At 46.4% G+C, this 17372-nt stretch overlaps 1 protein-coding gene across 3 annotated transcripts in view; it reads right to left on the bottom strand.

Moving 5' to 3' along the window:
• Positions 1-16997, bottom strand: part of LOC129832291 (unconventional myosin-Ic-like) — a 53318-nt gene extending 36321 nt beyond the window's left edge. For 2 of the 3 annotated variants that reach the window (XM_055896240.1, XM_055896241.1), the window contains exon 1: positions 16505-16997. In XM_055896240.1, coding sequence (XP_055752215.1) covers positions 16505-16597 — 93 coding nt within the window. In that variant the 5' untranslated portion in view covers positions 16598-16997. Of the gene's footprint in view, positions 1-12998; positions 13432-16504 lie in introns of those variants that run through there. The other variant, XM_055896243.1, reaches the window with a different exon arrangement.
• Between the last annotated feature and the right edge of the window lie 375 nt (positions 16998-17372).

The raw sequence follows: 17372 nt of genomic DNA, 5'->3' as shown, positions 1-17372 counted from the left end.
CGACTTAATTGTAGTCGAGCTGCATGCAGCAACAAACGGAGCTATGATATGACATCTGGCAGGCGACAGCATTGTATAGTCTTCCTGGAACTCAACCAGTGTCTTCTGGAGCCTTGGAATGAAAAACAGGAAGACGGGCCTCTTAAACATTCTAATAGTCACGTTTGAACAATTGTAGCACCAGGCGAATATTTACGCACTCGAGCAGTATCATCTCTCCATCTAGCCGTTTCTTAATATAGCTCTCTCCTCCCAGTCTCTTCCTCCCTCCTGTCCGTATTGCTGGTCGCTAGGGTTATTTTCCATTCTCCGGCTGTGTGATCAGACTATTAGTGTCCTGCTGTGTCGTTATGCAGCTCTGCTACAGGGGGAAATAGACCTCGAACCCTCCTGGCCAGAAACACATCACAGCCAATCTCTGCTATATTTCTAGTGATGGACAAATGTTGACATTGCCACTGTAGTTTCCATTTAACTAGACACACAATCTAAATCCATGCGATTGCAAACACAGCCCTCTGCAATGCTACGACGGGTCCCATTAGCTCCGGACTGCAGTAAAACTGTCCTGGAACCTGCAGCCACCCACGATGACACTAACCAGACCGTCTGACTGTCAGCCTCCTCTTCCCTCACCCGTACACTCCGTCTCCGTCTCACGGGAGTGAGAGTGTTTTTGCAGCAAATCAAAATGTGTCACATACACTTGTATAGCAGATGTTATTGCGGGTGTGGCGAAATGCCTGTGCGTATGTTTGTGCATGCATTCATTGGTGTGCGGTATGCTTGTGTGTGTGTGATTCTTTTTGCTCGTCTGTCTATCAGTTGAAAGAACAGGGAAAGGTGGAGGGAGGTCAAGAATCTATATTTGAGGGACGGTAACCTTCAGTTTGCTAAAGAACCAAATGTGAGGAGGCTTGACTGGAAGAGAAAGGGCGGGGGGTGAGAGGGGAGGAGAAGATGAAAGACCACTGTGATGTCAGGTCCGAAGAATGTAAGCCATGTGGGCAGGAAACAGCCAGTTAAAAAAAGGGAGAGAAAGAAAAAAAAAAGAGGGAAGAACACAGAAAAGGAGAGAAAGACAGACAGGGGAGAGCAACAGAGAGACAGGGGAGAGCAACAGAGAGACAGGGGAGAGCAACAGAGAGACAGGGGAGAGCAACAGAGAGACAGGGGAGAGCAACAGAGAGACAGGGGAGAGCAACATATGGGTGTCCCGAGTGGTGCAGTGGTCTCACTGCAGTACCTGGTTCGAATCCAGGCTGCATCACATTCGGCTGTGATTGGGAGTCCCATAGGGCGGCGCACAATTGGCCCAGCATCATCCGGGTTTGGCCGGAGTAGGCCATCATTGTAAATAAGAATTTGTTATTAACCAATTTGCCTAGTTAAATAAAGAGACGGGAGAGCAACAGAGAGAGAAAGACAGAAACAGGGGAGAGCAACAGAGAGAGAAAGACAGAAACAGGGGAGAGCAACAGAGAGTGAAAGACAGAAACAGGGGAGAGCAACAGAGAGAGAAAGACAGAAACAGGGGAGAGCAACAGAGAGAGAAAGACAGAAACAGGGGAGAGCAACAGAGAGAGAAAGACAGAAACAGGGGAGAGCAACAGAGAGAGAAAGACAGAAACAGGGGAGAGCAACAGAGAGAGAAAGACAGAAACAGGGGAGAGCAACAGAGAGAGAAAGACAGAAACAGGGGAGAGCAACAGAGAGAGAAAGACAGAAACAGGGGAGAGCAACAGAGAGAGAAAGACAGAAACAGGGGAGAGCAACAGAGAGAGAAAGACAGAAACAGGGGAGAGCAACAGAGAGAGAAAGAGCAAAACAGGGGAGAGCAACAGAGAGAGAAAGAGCAAAACAGGGGAGAGCAACAGAGAGAGAAAGAGCAAAACAGGGGAGAGCAACAGAGAGAGAAAGAGCAAAACAGTCGAGAGCAACAGAGAGAGAAAGAGCAAAACAGGGGAGAGCAACAGAGAGAGAGAGGAAGAAGAAGAGATAGCAAAAGACACAAGACGGAGAGCAAGAGGGGAAACTCAGAGAGCTGTAGCCTCAGTCACCCAGCCTCAGTGTGGTCAGAGAGGATGCTGATGAGATCATACTCTGTCGTGACATAACGCTGTCTCTCTGGTGACTCAGTGTAATATTAACACGGGGGGCTTCCCGACCCAACCACAAATACACTCAAACTGACCTGTTTCTCTCTCTCCTCTGACTCCCTACCTGTGCCCCTCTGCCTCTTGTGAATCATTGTGGCGGCACCGGGGTGTGAGTGTGCTGTTGCCGTCTACTTTTCCCATACACAGCAGAGAGAAGACGTTTCTATGTTGAACAGGCCTGACAAGCCTGAGTGACTGTCTAGTACAGAGCATCTGCTGTCAGAGGCTCGCTCGAATCTGACTTGAGCAGGACCTGGAGCAGGAAAGTCCCCACAACCGTAGGGGGGACCGCGAAAATCTTAGGTATCGAGCCCCAACATGAGTCAAGACTTGAGGGGGGCGTGGGGACCAAGTGAAATAAAAACAACACAAACTGTAAAAAAAATGGAGCAGCAGGAAGATGAGCTCATTGTAATGGCTGGAATGGAACCACTGGAATGGTAACAATCACACCGAACACACGCAAACAGCGTCGGAGTCCGTTCCATTGAATCAATTCCAGCCATTACAATGAGCCCGTCCTCGTATAGCTCCTCCTCCACCAGCCTCCTCTGAGGGAGCTCGTTGTGCACACGCAAAGTATTGGATAGAGCAGATAAAACACGGAAACAAACCAGGAATTAAGATCACGAGGCAGGACCCACTGTGCAACAGAACGGACAAGCGTGAGTATTCGTTCAGCAGTGTAACGCTGCTCATCTGCACGAGCGAAGAAAAGAAGCCTTGTCCATCACCTGGGAACATCAGCAAAATGTACCACACCTACAGCACACACCGGGTCACTTACAGCCCCCTGGTCTCTCTCTACAGAGGATTCTACTCCCGCCTCCGACGTCAACGTTCATCCGGTCAACAAGAATAGTTAGACTAAGCAATGTTACGGCAGTTCGCTTGCTAGGGTAACGGAAGCAAACAGGCCAAAAGAGAAAGCAGTCCCTCTTTTTTTCAGTCTGCACATCTGATTCCCACTCCTTCTCGCCAAGAGACACCCTGCCACACACACACACACACAGACACACATTGCTTTTCTGCAGAGCCAGCACGTTGGGCCGCGCAGGCATTTCCTAAAGTGTCTCCAGTATTCCATAAAGACATGATCCCAGCCAACCAGCTGAACCGGACGAGCCCTCCTCTCTCTCTCTCTATTACCACAGCAGAAATGAGGAGGAGGAAGTGGTTTCAGCGCACGCACACACACACACACACAAGCAGAGTCTCTAAACCTATCAGTGGAGATTCCTCTGTATGGGCGAGGTGAAGGGGGCAGCCGTGTTCCTCACAAGAAGGCCACACCCTGGTCTGGGATCAGCTTTTCTTACGCTTCCTCGTTTAGAGGCTAAACTGATTAATCACCACCTTTCCCAGACCGATCATCTCAGTTGAGGCGAGCCTGACCTCAGCATATCAGGTCAATGGCAAATCACCCAACAAAGGCTATTTTTCTCACTCACACACACAGCAAACAAGCCTTTGGAGTCAACAGGGGCGAGCTGAGACTCGCAGTAGGAGGACCTCCCTACAGCATTTCACCGTGACTTTTGTCCCAGACTCAATATCTGGGAGACTGCTGTGCACACCAGCTGGAACTCATAAAGTACAGTACAAATAGGGCAGATGGGCCCATCCTCCCTCCCTGGTCTCCTCCCCCAGGCTAGAGGGGCCCTCTCAGGCTTATTTATACCCACACGGCCTTATATGGGCAGCACCCGCTACCGGCAGCAGGCTGAGGGGTATGAAGTACAGTTTACATACACGCTACCCTCCCTGGTCATCTAAGCTCCCTATCATCTATAGCGATTGAATACCAATACTGGCAGCACACCCTTTCAACTCCTCCATTCAGTCCCCTTTTCCTTGTCCCTCCATCCTCCCCGCAGTAAATATGCAACGGAGCGAGGACATTTCCTTCCTCTCCGGCAGCGCGGGGTGAAAGGTCGTGTGTCATTTTGTTTCGAGATGTTTATGCTTTGCTTACTGTCACAGATCCACTGTAAACGGAGGGAATCAGAAGCACTTGCGGCGAGTTGTCAAAATGTCTAACGCTGCCTTTCCTGTTCCCTCGGTGTGACTTCTCGTGCCGGTTCCACATCGGTAACACCTGCACTGCTGCCCGAACAAAGGACTCAAGAACGGATTTGGCATACTGCTGCCAAAAATCCTCTGTCCAATTCCTTCTACTCCTCTCCGGCACTATATCATTGACTCCCAGCTGCAGACACTGCCAGACATGCAGCACACACGGCCACGCCCAGACAAACAGGCTCAGATTATCGTTAGGCTGCTCATAGGAACATATAGGACGGGAGTTTATGGACAAGGGGACAGGAGCCTATGGACAAGGGGACAGGAGCCTATGGACAAGGGGACAGGAGCCTAACAGAGCAGGGCCCATACTCATGCAGGGTATCAGATTAAGAGTACTGACCTAGGATCAGGTCTCCTCTCATTCATTATGATTTGAAAGGAAAAGATCAGCATTCCTACTCAGAGCTGCTTTGTGAATATGGTTCAATACTAGAGTATCCATATTGTCCAAAGCAATGACACACACTAGATAAAGACTTTGCAGAAGGGAGAATTGTAATTAAACCCACCATATGATGTGAGTTTGTGTGTGGTTTGACTTTGCAATAAATTCAGCAATTTAGGAATGACGAAACGTGAGGCTTGGAACTGGGCAACCTGTTTGGGCTGCAGGGGCAGTACTGAGTAGGCGGATGAAAGGTGCCCATTTCAAACGGCCTCGTACTCAATTCTTGCTCGTACAATATGCATATTATTATTACTATTGGATAGAAAACACTCTCTAGTTTCTAAAACCGTTTGAATTATATCTGTGAGTAAAACAGAACTCCTTTTGCAGCAAACTTCCTGACAGGAAGTGGAAAATCTGAAATCGATGCACTGTTCTAGGGCCTGCCTATTAAAGTCCTTGATATTTATTAGTTTAGATGCACTTCATACGTCTTCCACTAGATGTCGACAGGCAGTGAGAGAAGAAATGGAGTGTGTAACTTGATCTGGTGTCGAATAATAGCTCTCGGCATGACGTGTCACCAGTTTCCTGTTTTCTGGAGAGCGCGTCAAGGGACCTGGATTTGCCTTCTGATAAGCTGTCGTTATGGACGACTAATATCTCCGGCTTTGATTTTATTTGATACATGTGACAATATCATCGTAAAGTATGTTTTTTCAATATAGTTTAATCAGATTATTGAAATTTTTTCGGGAGTTTTGCCGTGTTCCGTTCTCTGAGTTTGTTGACGATGGAGAGATTTGCGCCAATTGGCAAGTGTGCTTGCTAAATCGAGAGGGAAAAAGGCCATTCTAAAACCAAACAACGATTGTTCTGGACAAAGGACCCCTTGTACAACATTCTGATGGAAGATCAGCAAAAGTAGGACCCATTTTATGATGTTATTTCATATATCTGTCGTACATGTGAACTAGTAGTTTGCGGCCAGGTTTTGGGCACGCTCTCGCCATAACGTAAACTGCATATCGTAATGAAGTTATTTTTAGAATTCTAACACGGCGATTGCATTAAGAACTAGTGTATCTATCATTTCCTATACAACATGTATTTTTTAGTTATGTTTATGAATAGTTATTTGGTCAGAATATGTGTCAGAAAAAGTGTCAGAAAAATATCCGGACGTTGTGGGAAAAAGTAGCTACGTTAGCACAATGTATAACCACTGATTTCATCTCTAAATATGCACATTTTCGAACAAAACATAAGTGTATGTATAACCTGATGTTATAGGACTGTCATCTGATGAAGCTTATCAAGGTTAGTCAAATTATATATCTTTTGCTGGTTTGTTACGATCGCTAACTTTGCTGCTGGGGAATGGCTTGTGTTTCTGGCTATTGTGGTAAGCTAATATAACGCTATATTGTGTTTTCGCTGTAAAACACTTAAGAAATCGGAAATATTGGCTGGATTCACAAGATGCTTGTCTTTAATTTGCTGTACACTCTGTATTTTTCAGAAATGTTTTATGATGAGTATTTAGGTATTTGACGTTGGTGTCTAATTATTCTGGCTGCTTTCCGTGCAATTTCTGATTGTAGCTGCAATGTAAACTATGATTTATACACATTTTTCGAACAAAACATAGATTTATTGAATAACATGTTATAAGACTGTCATCTGATGAAGTTGTTTGTTGGTTAGTTTGGTTGGTACTTGGTTAGTTAGGTTGGCTTTGTGCATGCTACCTGTGCTGTGAAAAATGTCTGTCCGTTTTTTTGTATTTGGTGGTGAGCTAACATAAATATACGTGCTGTTTTCGCTGTAAAACATTTTAAAAATCGGACATGTTGGCTGGATTCACAAGATGTGTACCTTTCATTTGCTGTATTGGACTTGTTAATGTGTGAAAGTTAAATATTTCTAAAAAATATATTTTGAATTTCGCACCCTGCACTTGAAGTGGCTGTTGTCATATTGATCCCGACTTAGGGCTTGCAGCCATATTAAACTGGGGTCCAACAGAGCAGGCACAAGCAAGCACAGCCTCCTGGAAGCGCTCAGCAGTCTGGGGACAAACGCACTCCACGTCGCAACATCTCTGGAATCTTGTCCCCAACCACCCACAGAGCAGAGGCAGGGGTTAGGCTGCTTAGATGACAATACACAGACAACAGCTGAGGCAATGACACACACACTTATTTTTCCACACACACGTCTCTGTGGCAGGTCATTGGGTATTATTACTACCCACGAATGAGCAGACAGCACTGTAATCATGACAAAACAATGACACACAGACGAGCGCCCTCCCCCCGCCGTCTCATTCTACGCATCACATCCCCCCAATTACCGGATGCCATCTCTCTCACACACACACACACACACACACACACCGAGGCAGAGAGAGAGAGGGTCTGAACACACAGGGCGTAGCTGCCTCCTCTCCGAAGGGACCAGTCAGGACAGAGTTAGAGGATCAGATGACTGCTGACAGGAGCTTATTGAGAGACACAGGCCTATAGGCAGCAGCATGCGGGTGGATCACACTGAAGGAACAGCTCCGTGCAGTAAGCACATAGTTAAACCCAACCTGGACGTAGACGCGGGTGTGACATGAATGTACCGCTGCGTGTCCCATAGAGTGAGCTGTGGCTAGTGTGTGTTTGCGTGGGAGTTCTGTGCGGACAGAGGTGTGTGTAGTGGGGGCAAAACATAGGCCATGGGGGTGAGGGATCCTTAGAGGTGATGCCAGGTGTCACTCCATTTTGTTCCACCTCCTCTTATCAAGCCCATCTCCTTGGTGATGTTTGCATTCGTTCACGCTCTCCCTCACACCCGGGCAAAGCTCTCATCACGCCCTGCTCCGTTTGAAACAGAAAGACTCCCATCGGTTGCAGCTGAATTAAAAGCATAAACTATTATTTCATAGAGTATGTGATAGTACACTGGAATTGAGGTTTTGGAAAGTCTTGTTTGAACAGATGATACATCAAGTCTAATTACATGTATCAGAAGAGATAAAAGAAGTTGGTGCTGGCAGAGGAACTTTGCAATATCCATGTCTAATTCAGAGCCCTACATTTAATTGATCCTATCAGTGGTAAACTCATTGTGCTTGTTTGACTAATGGGTTCGCCAATCCAGGGGCTCCACTGTAATTGCGTCGACATTCATCAATCAATCAATCTCAATTCCCTGACAGACAGAGGAGACACTTCCTACTAGTTTTACTACTGCCCCCCCTCCACACCGCCACCTGTGGGTGGGTGGCTGGCGTTCAGATAGAAATATATGACGTAGAACAAACATGCGATACTGGTGGAAGGAGCCTGATCGCGCGAGAGCTCAGCAAAGTGGTCGGTCCTCTTGACCGGGCTACAACCACGCCGCTCTGACAGCTGGCATATGGAATCACGTCAGCTTTACTCATGACCTTTATCTGCAACATTCCACAACGTCGTGTCCTACTGAACGCAGCCCTGTACCAATCCATCTGGCCTAAATATTTGTTTTCCGATGACCCATACTCTCCCCCTCCCCTCCCCTCCTACATCACGTTGAGTGATTGACAGTACAGGGTTGGGACAACACAAGGACACACCTGGTTGGGATTGCCGTTGGCTTACGGCCCAGGCTGTCATGGAGTGTACCTGGGTAAAGGTTAACGTGCAGGGCTGGCAGGCAGGCACAGTGTTGCTGGCCAAGGTCCCAGCGATGGCAACCACACTGAAAGGAACTAAGTTTATGTACAGTCAATATATCTAACGTTCCATGCTAGCCTGGTCCCAGATCCGTTTGTGCCGTCTCGAACAAAAAGGTGGCAATGACAATGGGGAGTTGGTAAAACACAAAACAGATCTGGAACCAGGGTATATCCATGCCTGGTTAACTTCTCAGAGGACCACAAGACACACAACAGGAAGGTGGACAGGTAAGGCTCTAGCTGGTACACAGAGTGTGGGAACGAACACAGTGGGACACAATGGGTAGGTGTGCCAGCAGAGAGGGAGCACACGGGCCATTTACAGGCTATAAGTATTGTACAGTCATTGGGGAAAGAAGTATGGCCGGGACGAGACCAGTATCGCGGCAAGGAAACAAAACACAAAGTGGATTTAACTCCTTTCGGAAAAACAGCCCTGATGTTGGAAATAAGCATCATTCTGCTGTCACCCAGAGTCACATTCATTATTTTTTTTAATCCCCTTTTCTCCCCAATTTTCGTGGTATCCAATCGCTAGTAATTACTAACTTGTCTCATCGCTACAACTCCCGTACGGGCTCGGGAGAGACGAAGGTCGAAAGCCATGCGTCCTCCGAGGCACAACCCAACCAAGCCGCACTGCTTCTTTAACACAGCGCGCCTCCAACCCGGAAGCCAGCCGCACCAATGTGTCGGAGGAAACACCGTGCACCTGGCCCCCTTGGTTAGCGCGCACTGCGCCCAGCCCGCCACAGGAGTCGCTGGAGCGCGATGAGACAAGGAAATCCCTACCGGCCAAACCCTCCCTAACCCGGACGACGCTAGCCCAATTGTGCGTCGCCCCACGGACCTCCCGGTCGCGGCCGGCTGCGACAGAGCCTGGGGGCGAACCCAGAGACTCTGGTGGCGCAGTTAGCACTGCGATGTAGTGCCCTAGACCACTGCGCCACCCGGGAGGCCCTAGAGTCACATTCATTTTCCAAGTTACAGCAATATTGTACCTGCAGCAGGTTTTTAAAGGACCCAAGAATGGTCTGCATCGTGTTTTCATTTTTGCCATGGACAAAATATTGCGACACTGGTATCGTTACAGCCCTACAAAGATAGGTCCATAAGGCGACAGGTTATCTACCACAGAAAGGGGCCATTTTCCTAGTGAGCACATACCTCGTTCATCTGAGTGGAGCAGGAGGGCTGGAATACAACGAGCCACAAGTTAATAAAAAAATGTAGTTATGAAGTCCCATACATGCTTATAGCAGGTTATAAAGCATTGTACGCGCAGGCTTTAAGTAAAGTGTTACTGAGAGCAGTACTGAAACTACAGGAGTCTCCAGTCTGGACAGAAGGCATTGAGTCCAACTGTTGCCCATTTGTTAGAGAAGACGTGGTGATTATCTTGATACAAGGACGAAATGCCCTAACTATCACTAAAATGCTTTTACTTTGTACTCCAGTCAGTGAGCTCAAAGTGAACAATGAACAAAATGTTAATTCATAAAAGGCTTTATAAACTCCTATACCGCAATAATACTACAATTCAATCATGGCATCATACCCATGGACGTTATAGGCTTACTAGGTCAACTGGTACCAATTCCTATGTTTAGTTTAACGGAGCAGAGGTACCACAAAGTGAAGGATTAGCGATGGAAAGAGGATCTCTAAGCCACACCCCCTGTCCTTTCCCTTCCCACAACCCTTCACTCTACCCCTGTCCGTCAGGTTTATCAGTGTGAATGCGTGGGTGTGTGTGTGTGTGGGGGGGGGGGGGGGGGGCTGGTGTAGGTCTTGAATTCTGAGACACATCATACTCGACCAGTCATGCTCACTAGGCACGAAACGGAAAGAAACCTGGCCAAAACAGGGAGGTACTATCTGAAACCGTCCAAAAACAAAAAGACCATTTTCCTTTTCTGTTCCTCATCCTTTAGAAAAGCTTTGTGCTACTGCTACTACACAGCTACTGTGTGCCTTAACGAACACAATCCAGGTTTGACTGAGCCAGAAGGGTTCCCCAGTCTGATAGTAGTTTTCTCCTGATAGGAAGCAAGACTTGGTAGCAGGGCGGGGCGCTCTACTCTTCTAAGGCCGGGACATTTCTGGTGGAAAAGCCACAGCTAAAAGGAGACAAACTCCAGATCGTCCAACCGGCTCAGTTCATGACTCACCGGCGTACACGCAGCACTCTACATTGACTCACTACCAGACTCGCATTCTACCAGACTGACTCATTCCATGCATACACTCCTCTACCCAATGCTTGACTTGGACTGAAATAGGTGCCAGAACTCATTTTGGGTTCCGGTACTGTTAATATTTAGATGCAGGATCTCCACAATACTTTTGAGCAAATATCCTATAAGAGGAACAGGAGCTTGAGCAGTAGAACATTTGAGGTGCCGGTACTCAGCTCCGGTGAACTCCGGCCCAAGTCAAGCACGGCCTCCACCTCTTCTTCGTTCTCCAAAACCGCTCTCATACAAATACCTCAGACGACTAACCAATAGTAAGTATGTTGACGCGAGCGAGACTCAAAACAAACAAAAAGAAAATGCATACAAAACACGTTCTCGCGCCTCCCTTTTCACCCATTGCTCCTTCGCTCTCTCAGACGTGTCATATGAGCTCCCAAATCAATAAGTAGTGTGTTTCTCCCACCATTTCCCATCTGTCAGTCTCCGTCGGTCTTTCCCACTCCCCTTCCTAGATGACCATATACTTTTGCTATCTAAATAGAAGCAGGCTATGGCCCAGATTCCATGTCCTCCTCCACAAATACATGAACGTTGGCAGATCCACTCCTACCAGGGTGTGAAACATCAGTGTGGCCTCACTGTCTACCACAGTATTTGGTTGTTTATTAGGATCCCCATTAGCTGTTGCGAAAGCAGCAGCTACTCTTCCTGCGGTCCACACAGAACATGAAACATTATACAGAAGTACATCGACGTGGCTGTTTTCAGGGCAGCGTGTCCCAGACATGCCCCATCTCTCTGTTGCTTGGTTTTCAAACTCTGGGCAGAATGTGTGTGACACGCCACACCTGTGAAACCATAGCAACTGAGAAAGTACAGTACTTTTGCAAGCTGGTCCTAGGTCTCTAATTCACAAGGCCTGGACGAATGTTGTCAAGACCTTTTATCATTTGACCAATAGTTTTCCTATTCTAATACATAATCTCCCTTCTCATCCCCTCTCAATCTTTGTTCATTAGTCTCTAGTACAAATCCAACCGTTCTTCATCTGTTCCAACTAACAAGGTAATCCAATCCAACAAACTGCAGTGTTGGTGACTTTGGTGGTGAGTGTTTCATGGGAAGGGGGGGGGGGGGTCGACAAAATGGTTTAGGGCAATCAGCCATGTTGGCCAAGTTTGGGTAGTAAGCCCTGAGAGTTTCCTGTTAGAGGTGGAAGAGGCCGAAGCACTGAGGCAGGTGGATCCAATAAGTCTCCTGGGGTAAGGCTCTGCAGCACTGACAGCTGGCTCTGTGACAAGAGGGTCACAACAAGACAAGGTCTGCAGAGCCGCCCATGTCACCACCATTGAGTTCACACACAACACATATTGGCTGGTCACATGTAGCAGCTGATGACAGAAGCATTTGCTGTTGTGGTGGTGGGGGGGGGGGGGGGGGTTAAATAACATAAAACAGAATTGCCCAGTGGCAAAGTGATACATGCAAAAAGGATATTATGCAAACAATGTGGTGGGGTCAAACAGAAGGTTATATTTGGCTCTGTGAATGCCGCTGTCAGAGTCTCAAGTTTTGTGAGACAGAGCTGGGAGGTGCCTAAATATCCGTAGAGTGCAGACAGCTGGGAAAAAACTCAATCCCCAAATTGTTCTGCCTTGGGCTAAAACTGGAATCCTTGTAGCAGGACTTCTTTTTAAGGGGGGGGCGGGGGGGGGGGGGGGGGGGGGGATCACAGCATCCCTCTGAGCTAGTCTAATGGAAAATCTTGGCTACAGTTAAACAGCAGACAAAATATCCCCAAGAAGTTCTGTTGTGGGAAAAAGGACTGACAACACCATCGATTGGTTTTAGTGCTTGCCTAACTCGACAATTGAACAAACAAAACACCACGATGAAGCTGTAGGCTTCTCTGTTTTTATTACTGTCTCTTCACATATACAGCCATAAGATGTGAGTGGAGAGCAATGCCACATCTCAACCCTGTATACAGTCGGGGTTGGACAGGTGGACACTCACAGTCCTGTTGACATAACCCCAGGTCACCCAAGACACTCACACAGCTACCCACAAACCACCAGGCAGCTTTGTCTAGTTAGCCCATTTTAGTGATACTGAACAACCTATCTGGTTTTAACTACTACGATAAGTATTTTAATTCGCCAAAGTATGGGATCATGAGGCTATTAGGAGGGGCTGGCTGGCAGTCAGGACAGGGCATGGATTGGCAACTGTTCAGGTGGTAAAGTTGTTACATCACGCATGGCATGATTGCCAGCCACTCCTAATAACCTCATGATCCCATACATTGGCGAATTAAAATACTTGTCGTAGTAGTTACAACCAGACGGCCTCGTCGCCGACTTGCTACATTGTCACAAATATGAAGCACGCAAACTTCTTCCCGCTACAAAATAACTTTGTAACAACCTGTTCAGAAAACGAAGGCAAGATATACATACCTTCAATTAGCCGAAGTCAATACGACACAGTGGGTTACTTCGCCCTGATGTCTCTTCGCCGGTAGGCTACAAAAAGACAGCAAGCTGTTCTGTCTCTCGTTAAACCCAGATTCAACTCCGTCTCTATGTGACCAGTCCTTTCAGCGGTTCCTCGTTACTGATCCAACAAGCAACTACAATCTAGCGGCTGTAATTCTAGTGAAGGTTTTTTTCTCCACAGCCTTGGTAGCCTAGACTATCCACCACTATTCATCTATTTTAAATTAGAATACACTTTCTTTCTTTTTTAAGAGTAACGTTGTCTAGCAAATACACTTCAAGTATACAACAGCAGTAATTTTAAGCCATAAAAAATATGATTATATTATTCTGAGTATTTCAGTCCCCTGGTGAGTCGTGGAATATGTCAGTAATTTCCCCTCCCTCGTTCAAACACGCAACAGCCCTTATGCTGCGTTCACAACCTATTGGGAACATGGTAGTTACCAGTTGTGAAGTCATAAACACAAGTTAGATGCATTCACGTGCTTTGAACTCGTTGAAAAACGCCGATTGGCTAATGATCAACAAGCTGCATTAACCATAAACTAAAAGAGCAACTATCCTTCTTGTAAAAGCAAAGTGAATTATAAATGCCTGTGAAACCTTAGCCTATGTATTTTAGTTTAAATGTGTATACCCCTGTGTATAAAGTTTGTCTCTGTTATTTGGTATATTCGTATAAAAGTTATGGTTGTAAACAAATGACCGTGTTCCAAAAACCTATAATAGATTGCTTTTTTAAATCTTTTTTGTTGTTACAGTAAACTGCTGAAAATTATGTTATCAAGAGGTAATTTCCTTAGTGTAGGTGACGACAGAGGTCAGCAAGTGAGAGAAGTCGGAGCGCAGAATTTATATGCGGCAATCACATGCTAACTGGTTATAGTTATGCACGTGCCGCGTTCAACCAGTTAAGAAGTCAGACATTTCGGAGTTTCCTAGTTCCAACTAGCACATTAACGGTGCAATAGACGACTTTCCTACTTGCAAGTATGACTTCGAGGGGCATTCAAGTGGATTTTCCCCAGTCGTATATGGTAAATACTACCTTCACACTTGGTTATGAACACAGCATAGATACCAGGAAGTTCTCGAGACCCATCCCACAGACTTAATAAGGAGTGATATCATTTGTTTTACATCAAACTGTTTTCAACAGGCGTAACACTAAATAGCCTATATGGGAAGTAGTCTATGCAATGTTTGCATTGGATAGCCCTGTGTGAACCTAATGTTGCACTGTGAGAGCACACTTCCTTGCTTTGATTAGCCTATTCAATGTTTGCCTATATGGATTGTATGCCTATAGGTAAGTTTGCCAATAGCTCCTACCCTAAGAATAACATGGGTTGAGAGTGTCTGTAAATATTGTTGTGCAGGTGAGATATACCGTTGAAAATGATCCTGAACAAGAAAAGAAAAACCGCCGACGGCATTCAACTCACTTTCCCTTCGCTGACTTCGTAGTAGTGTTCTTCTGCCCTCTACTGTCAGAAGACCTGCCACTACACCTTCTGTCCGCGTGCTACCATGCATTGCGTGGTTCTTGGAAAGGGTGTGGCCGCCATGCGCGTTTTTGATCAGATCTGTGGCAGCAAGTTCAACCATTTGCTATTGCTATAAATGTTATAAATGTTAACGTTATTCTAGTATATTATGCCATTCTACTGTCATAGTAGGCTACAGGTCTGAGGCATGTACACCTTAACAAAAGTCCACTGTCAGCATTGTTTTATTATTATCAGCATTTTTAATGGTGCCATATTACACCACCTCTTCCCATGTGAAGGTGACCTTTGCAGTTCAATTGCCTGCCTGTATGAGATAATGGACTGCGATATGGCACCCCTGCCAGAGGGGGTAGTGATCGATTGTACTGTACTGTAGTACTGTAGCCCACCTCTCTCTCTCTCACTCACACACACCACCCAGCTTTGCTAGCCCTCCTCACCCTGCTTTAATTATGCTGGGAGGAAAGGTTGTATCCTGTTGACAAGCCCCTGTTCATTGGAAAGACAGACTGTACTCCAGAGAGTGTCTCTGTCTCTCGCCACCGAATCTGTGTGAAACTGTAAGAGGGCATTGTTCCTTTCTCGATAAGGAATGAGAAAATAGTGTATATGATATGCATACTCATTAACTCGTACACTACACGTGCCTTCAGTTCACAAGTCCACATGTTCAATCACATGCACGCACGCACGCACACACACACACACACACAATCAGAGGCACAAGAGGGTGATGTGACCGTGGTGGAATGTTGGGATGCATGGGAAACGCATGTGCTGTTCAGGAATTTCTCTGTCTTTTCCTCACATACATTCTGTACCATTCCCGTCATTAGCCATTCCTGCTCACTGAACGAACATAAGGCTCAAACTGAACTTGATGAACTAAGATGTATCAGATAAAGTTAATAACGTCTCACCGGGTGTACGCTATAGATCTCTATCAATTCCTAAGATCCAAGTTGGTCAAAGTTGGTTTGTGTACTAGTCCAACATTCCATTAACCTGCACTGCTTTCTATGGCACAGCCTGTTGTTTCACCATATGCTGTCTGATTTAAAGCCCCACACCCTGCATTCCTTAGATTGTGTGAACAGAAGACTCAGTCCCACCCGCTCTATCACCACTCTCTCACATTCACCAGGAACTTGTGCAATCCCCATTCCATAGAGAAACATGTAACCCTTCTTGACATTGATAATGTGTTATGTTAATAACATTATTTAAGTGGCAATCGACCATTCAGTTGGTTTTGATTTTCTTATTGTTTCTAATTAGTTTATTCAAATTGCCTTTTTTCTGAATCTGTATTTACATTGGATGACGTTTCACACCTCTCCAAACACACTGAAGTAGCCAGCACATTATGAGCCCATGTAACATTTTTCACTTGGCACTCTGCTGGACCGGCATGCATAATCAACATCAATGGCCTAGCAGGTGTTTTCCGACTGCGGGCACTGAGTGGAAAAATCGAATGAGGATGATATCGATTGCACTCTGTCAAGCCAACCATTTGGCACAAACAAATTTACCGTACATAGTTAAGCCGCTTAGAGGCTGCTGAGGGGAGGACGGTTCATAATAATGGCTGGAACGGAGCGAATGGAATGGCATCAAACACATGGAAACCATGGAAACCATTACCAGAAGCCTGTTTTCCCCAATTAAGGTGCAACCAACCTCCTGTGGTCAAGCGAAAACCAGAGTGAGTGACCAAGGGGAACAACTTTTCCCCCGTGCACAGTCAACCTCTAAAATGATACATCAGCTCCACTTCCACACAGGCAGATCCTAGCCTAGTCCCAGATATGTTTGTGCTGTCTCGCCAAGGTTGGCAAAGTTAGCAAGACAGCACAAACTGATCTAGGACCAGGCTAGGGAAATCCTACTCTTGGATATCTAGTTCTTTAAAGTGTATGAGGAGTGAGCAGATTGAATGGATGGACTCACCTTGGTGCAGCTGTGGCAGAAGCTCTCTCCATTCTTCCCAGGGGACAGGATGATCTCACCTGTAGGGACCAACTGGATCCTCAGCTCCATCATGGTCGCTCTCTCTCTCTCTCTTTCCTTCTCTCTTTCTCGATCCCTCGCTCTCTGTCTCTCTCTGTCCTCCGTCCACTTACTCGGTCCTTCTGACGGCGTAGCAATGAATTCCCCCTTCGCACGTTGGGAAAAATTCCTCCCCTTAACGTCGGTGAGAGGAATAGGGCAGTTTCTGTTGCACTGTCAATAGAAAGAATGAAAAGTAAAACTAAAGTAGAAAAATATGATTTTACTGGCCGCACATACAGTGATTTACATGTATGCTTCTTTTCTCAGTTATCAAACGAGGCCAAAACAGTCAAAGCACAAGGATGTTTCCTGCTTCTGTGCAGAGTGCTCTAGTGCAAATTTCCCCTTAGCAGGCAAAGGATGTGTGTTGATGGTCACTGTGTCAGGCTCTCTTTCCACAGCCGGCCCAGCAGTATAATTGATGTCCCTGCACACCAGATCGCTGTGGCGCAATGCACTCTGGGTTGGCCCGGGTATCAGGGCTTCCTCCTGGACCCGTGCATCCTGTCTCGGACGTTCCCAACGTTCACAGGGTTAACACCAGAGGAACCCACTCTCTCTCCTCACGTTTCCTCTGGATATTTGTATAAAAAAAAAATATTTAACCTTTATATTTAACTAGGCAAGTCATTTAATAATAAATTCTTCTCTACAATAACGGCCTACTTGTAAAGCCCCTTGTACAACTGGGAGACATGCGTAAACGCCACATGCCTCCCCCACCTCTCCAAAAACAAATAAGAGACTTGTGCCTCTTCTGTTTCTA

Source organism: Salvelinus fontinalis, chromosome 33, assembly GCF_029448725.1.
Source record: "Salvelinus fontinalis isolate EN_2023a chromosome 33, ASM2944872v1, whole genome shotgun sequence".
Classification (NCBI taxonomy): Eukaryota; Metazoa; Chordata; class Actinopteri; order Salmoniformes; family Salmonidae; genus Salvelinus; species Salvelinus fontinalis.
Note: the sequence above shows the minus strand (reverse complement) of the source record. Positions and strands in the feature narration are given on the sequence as shown.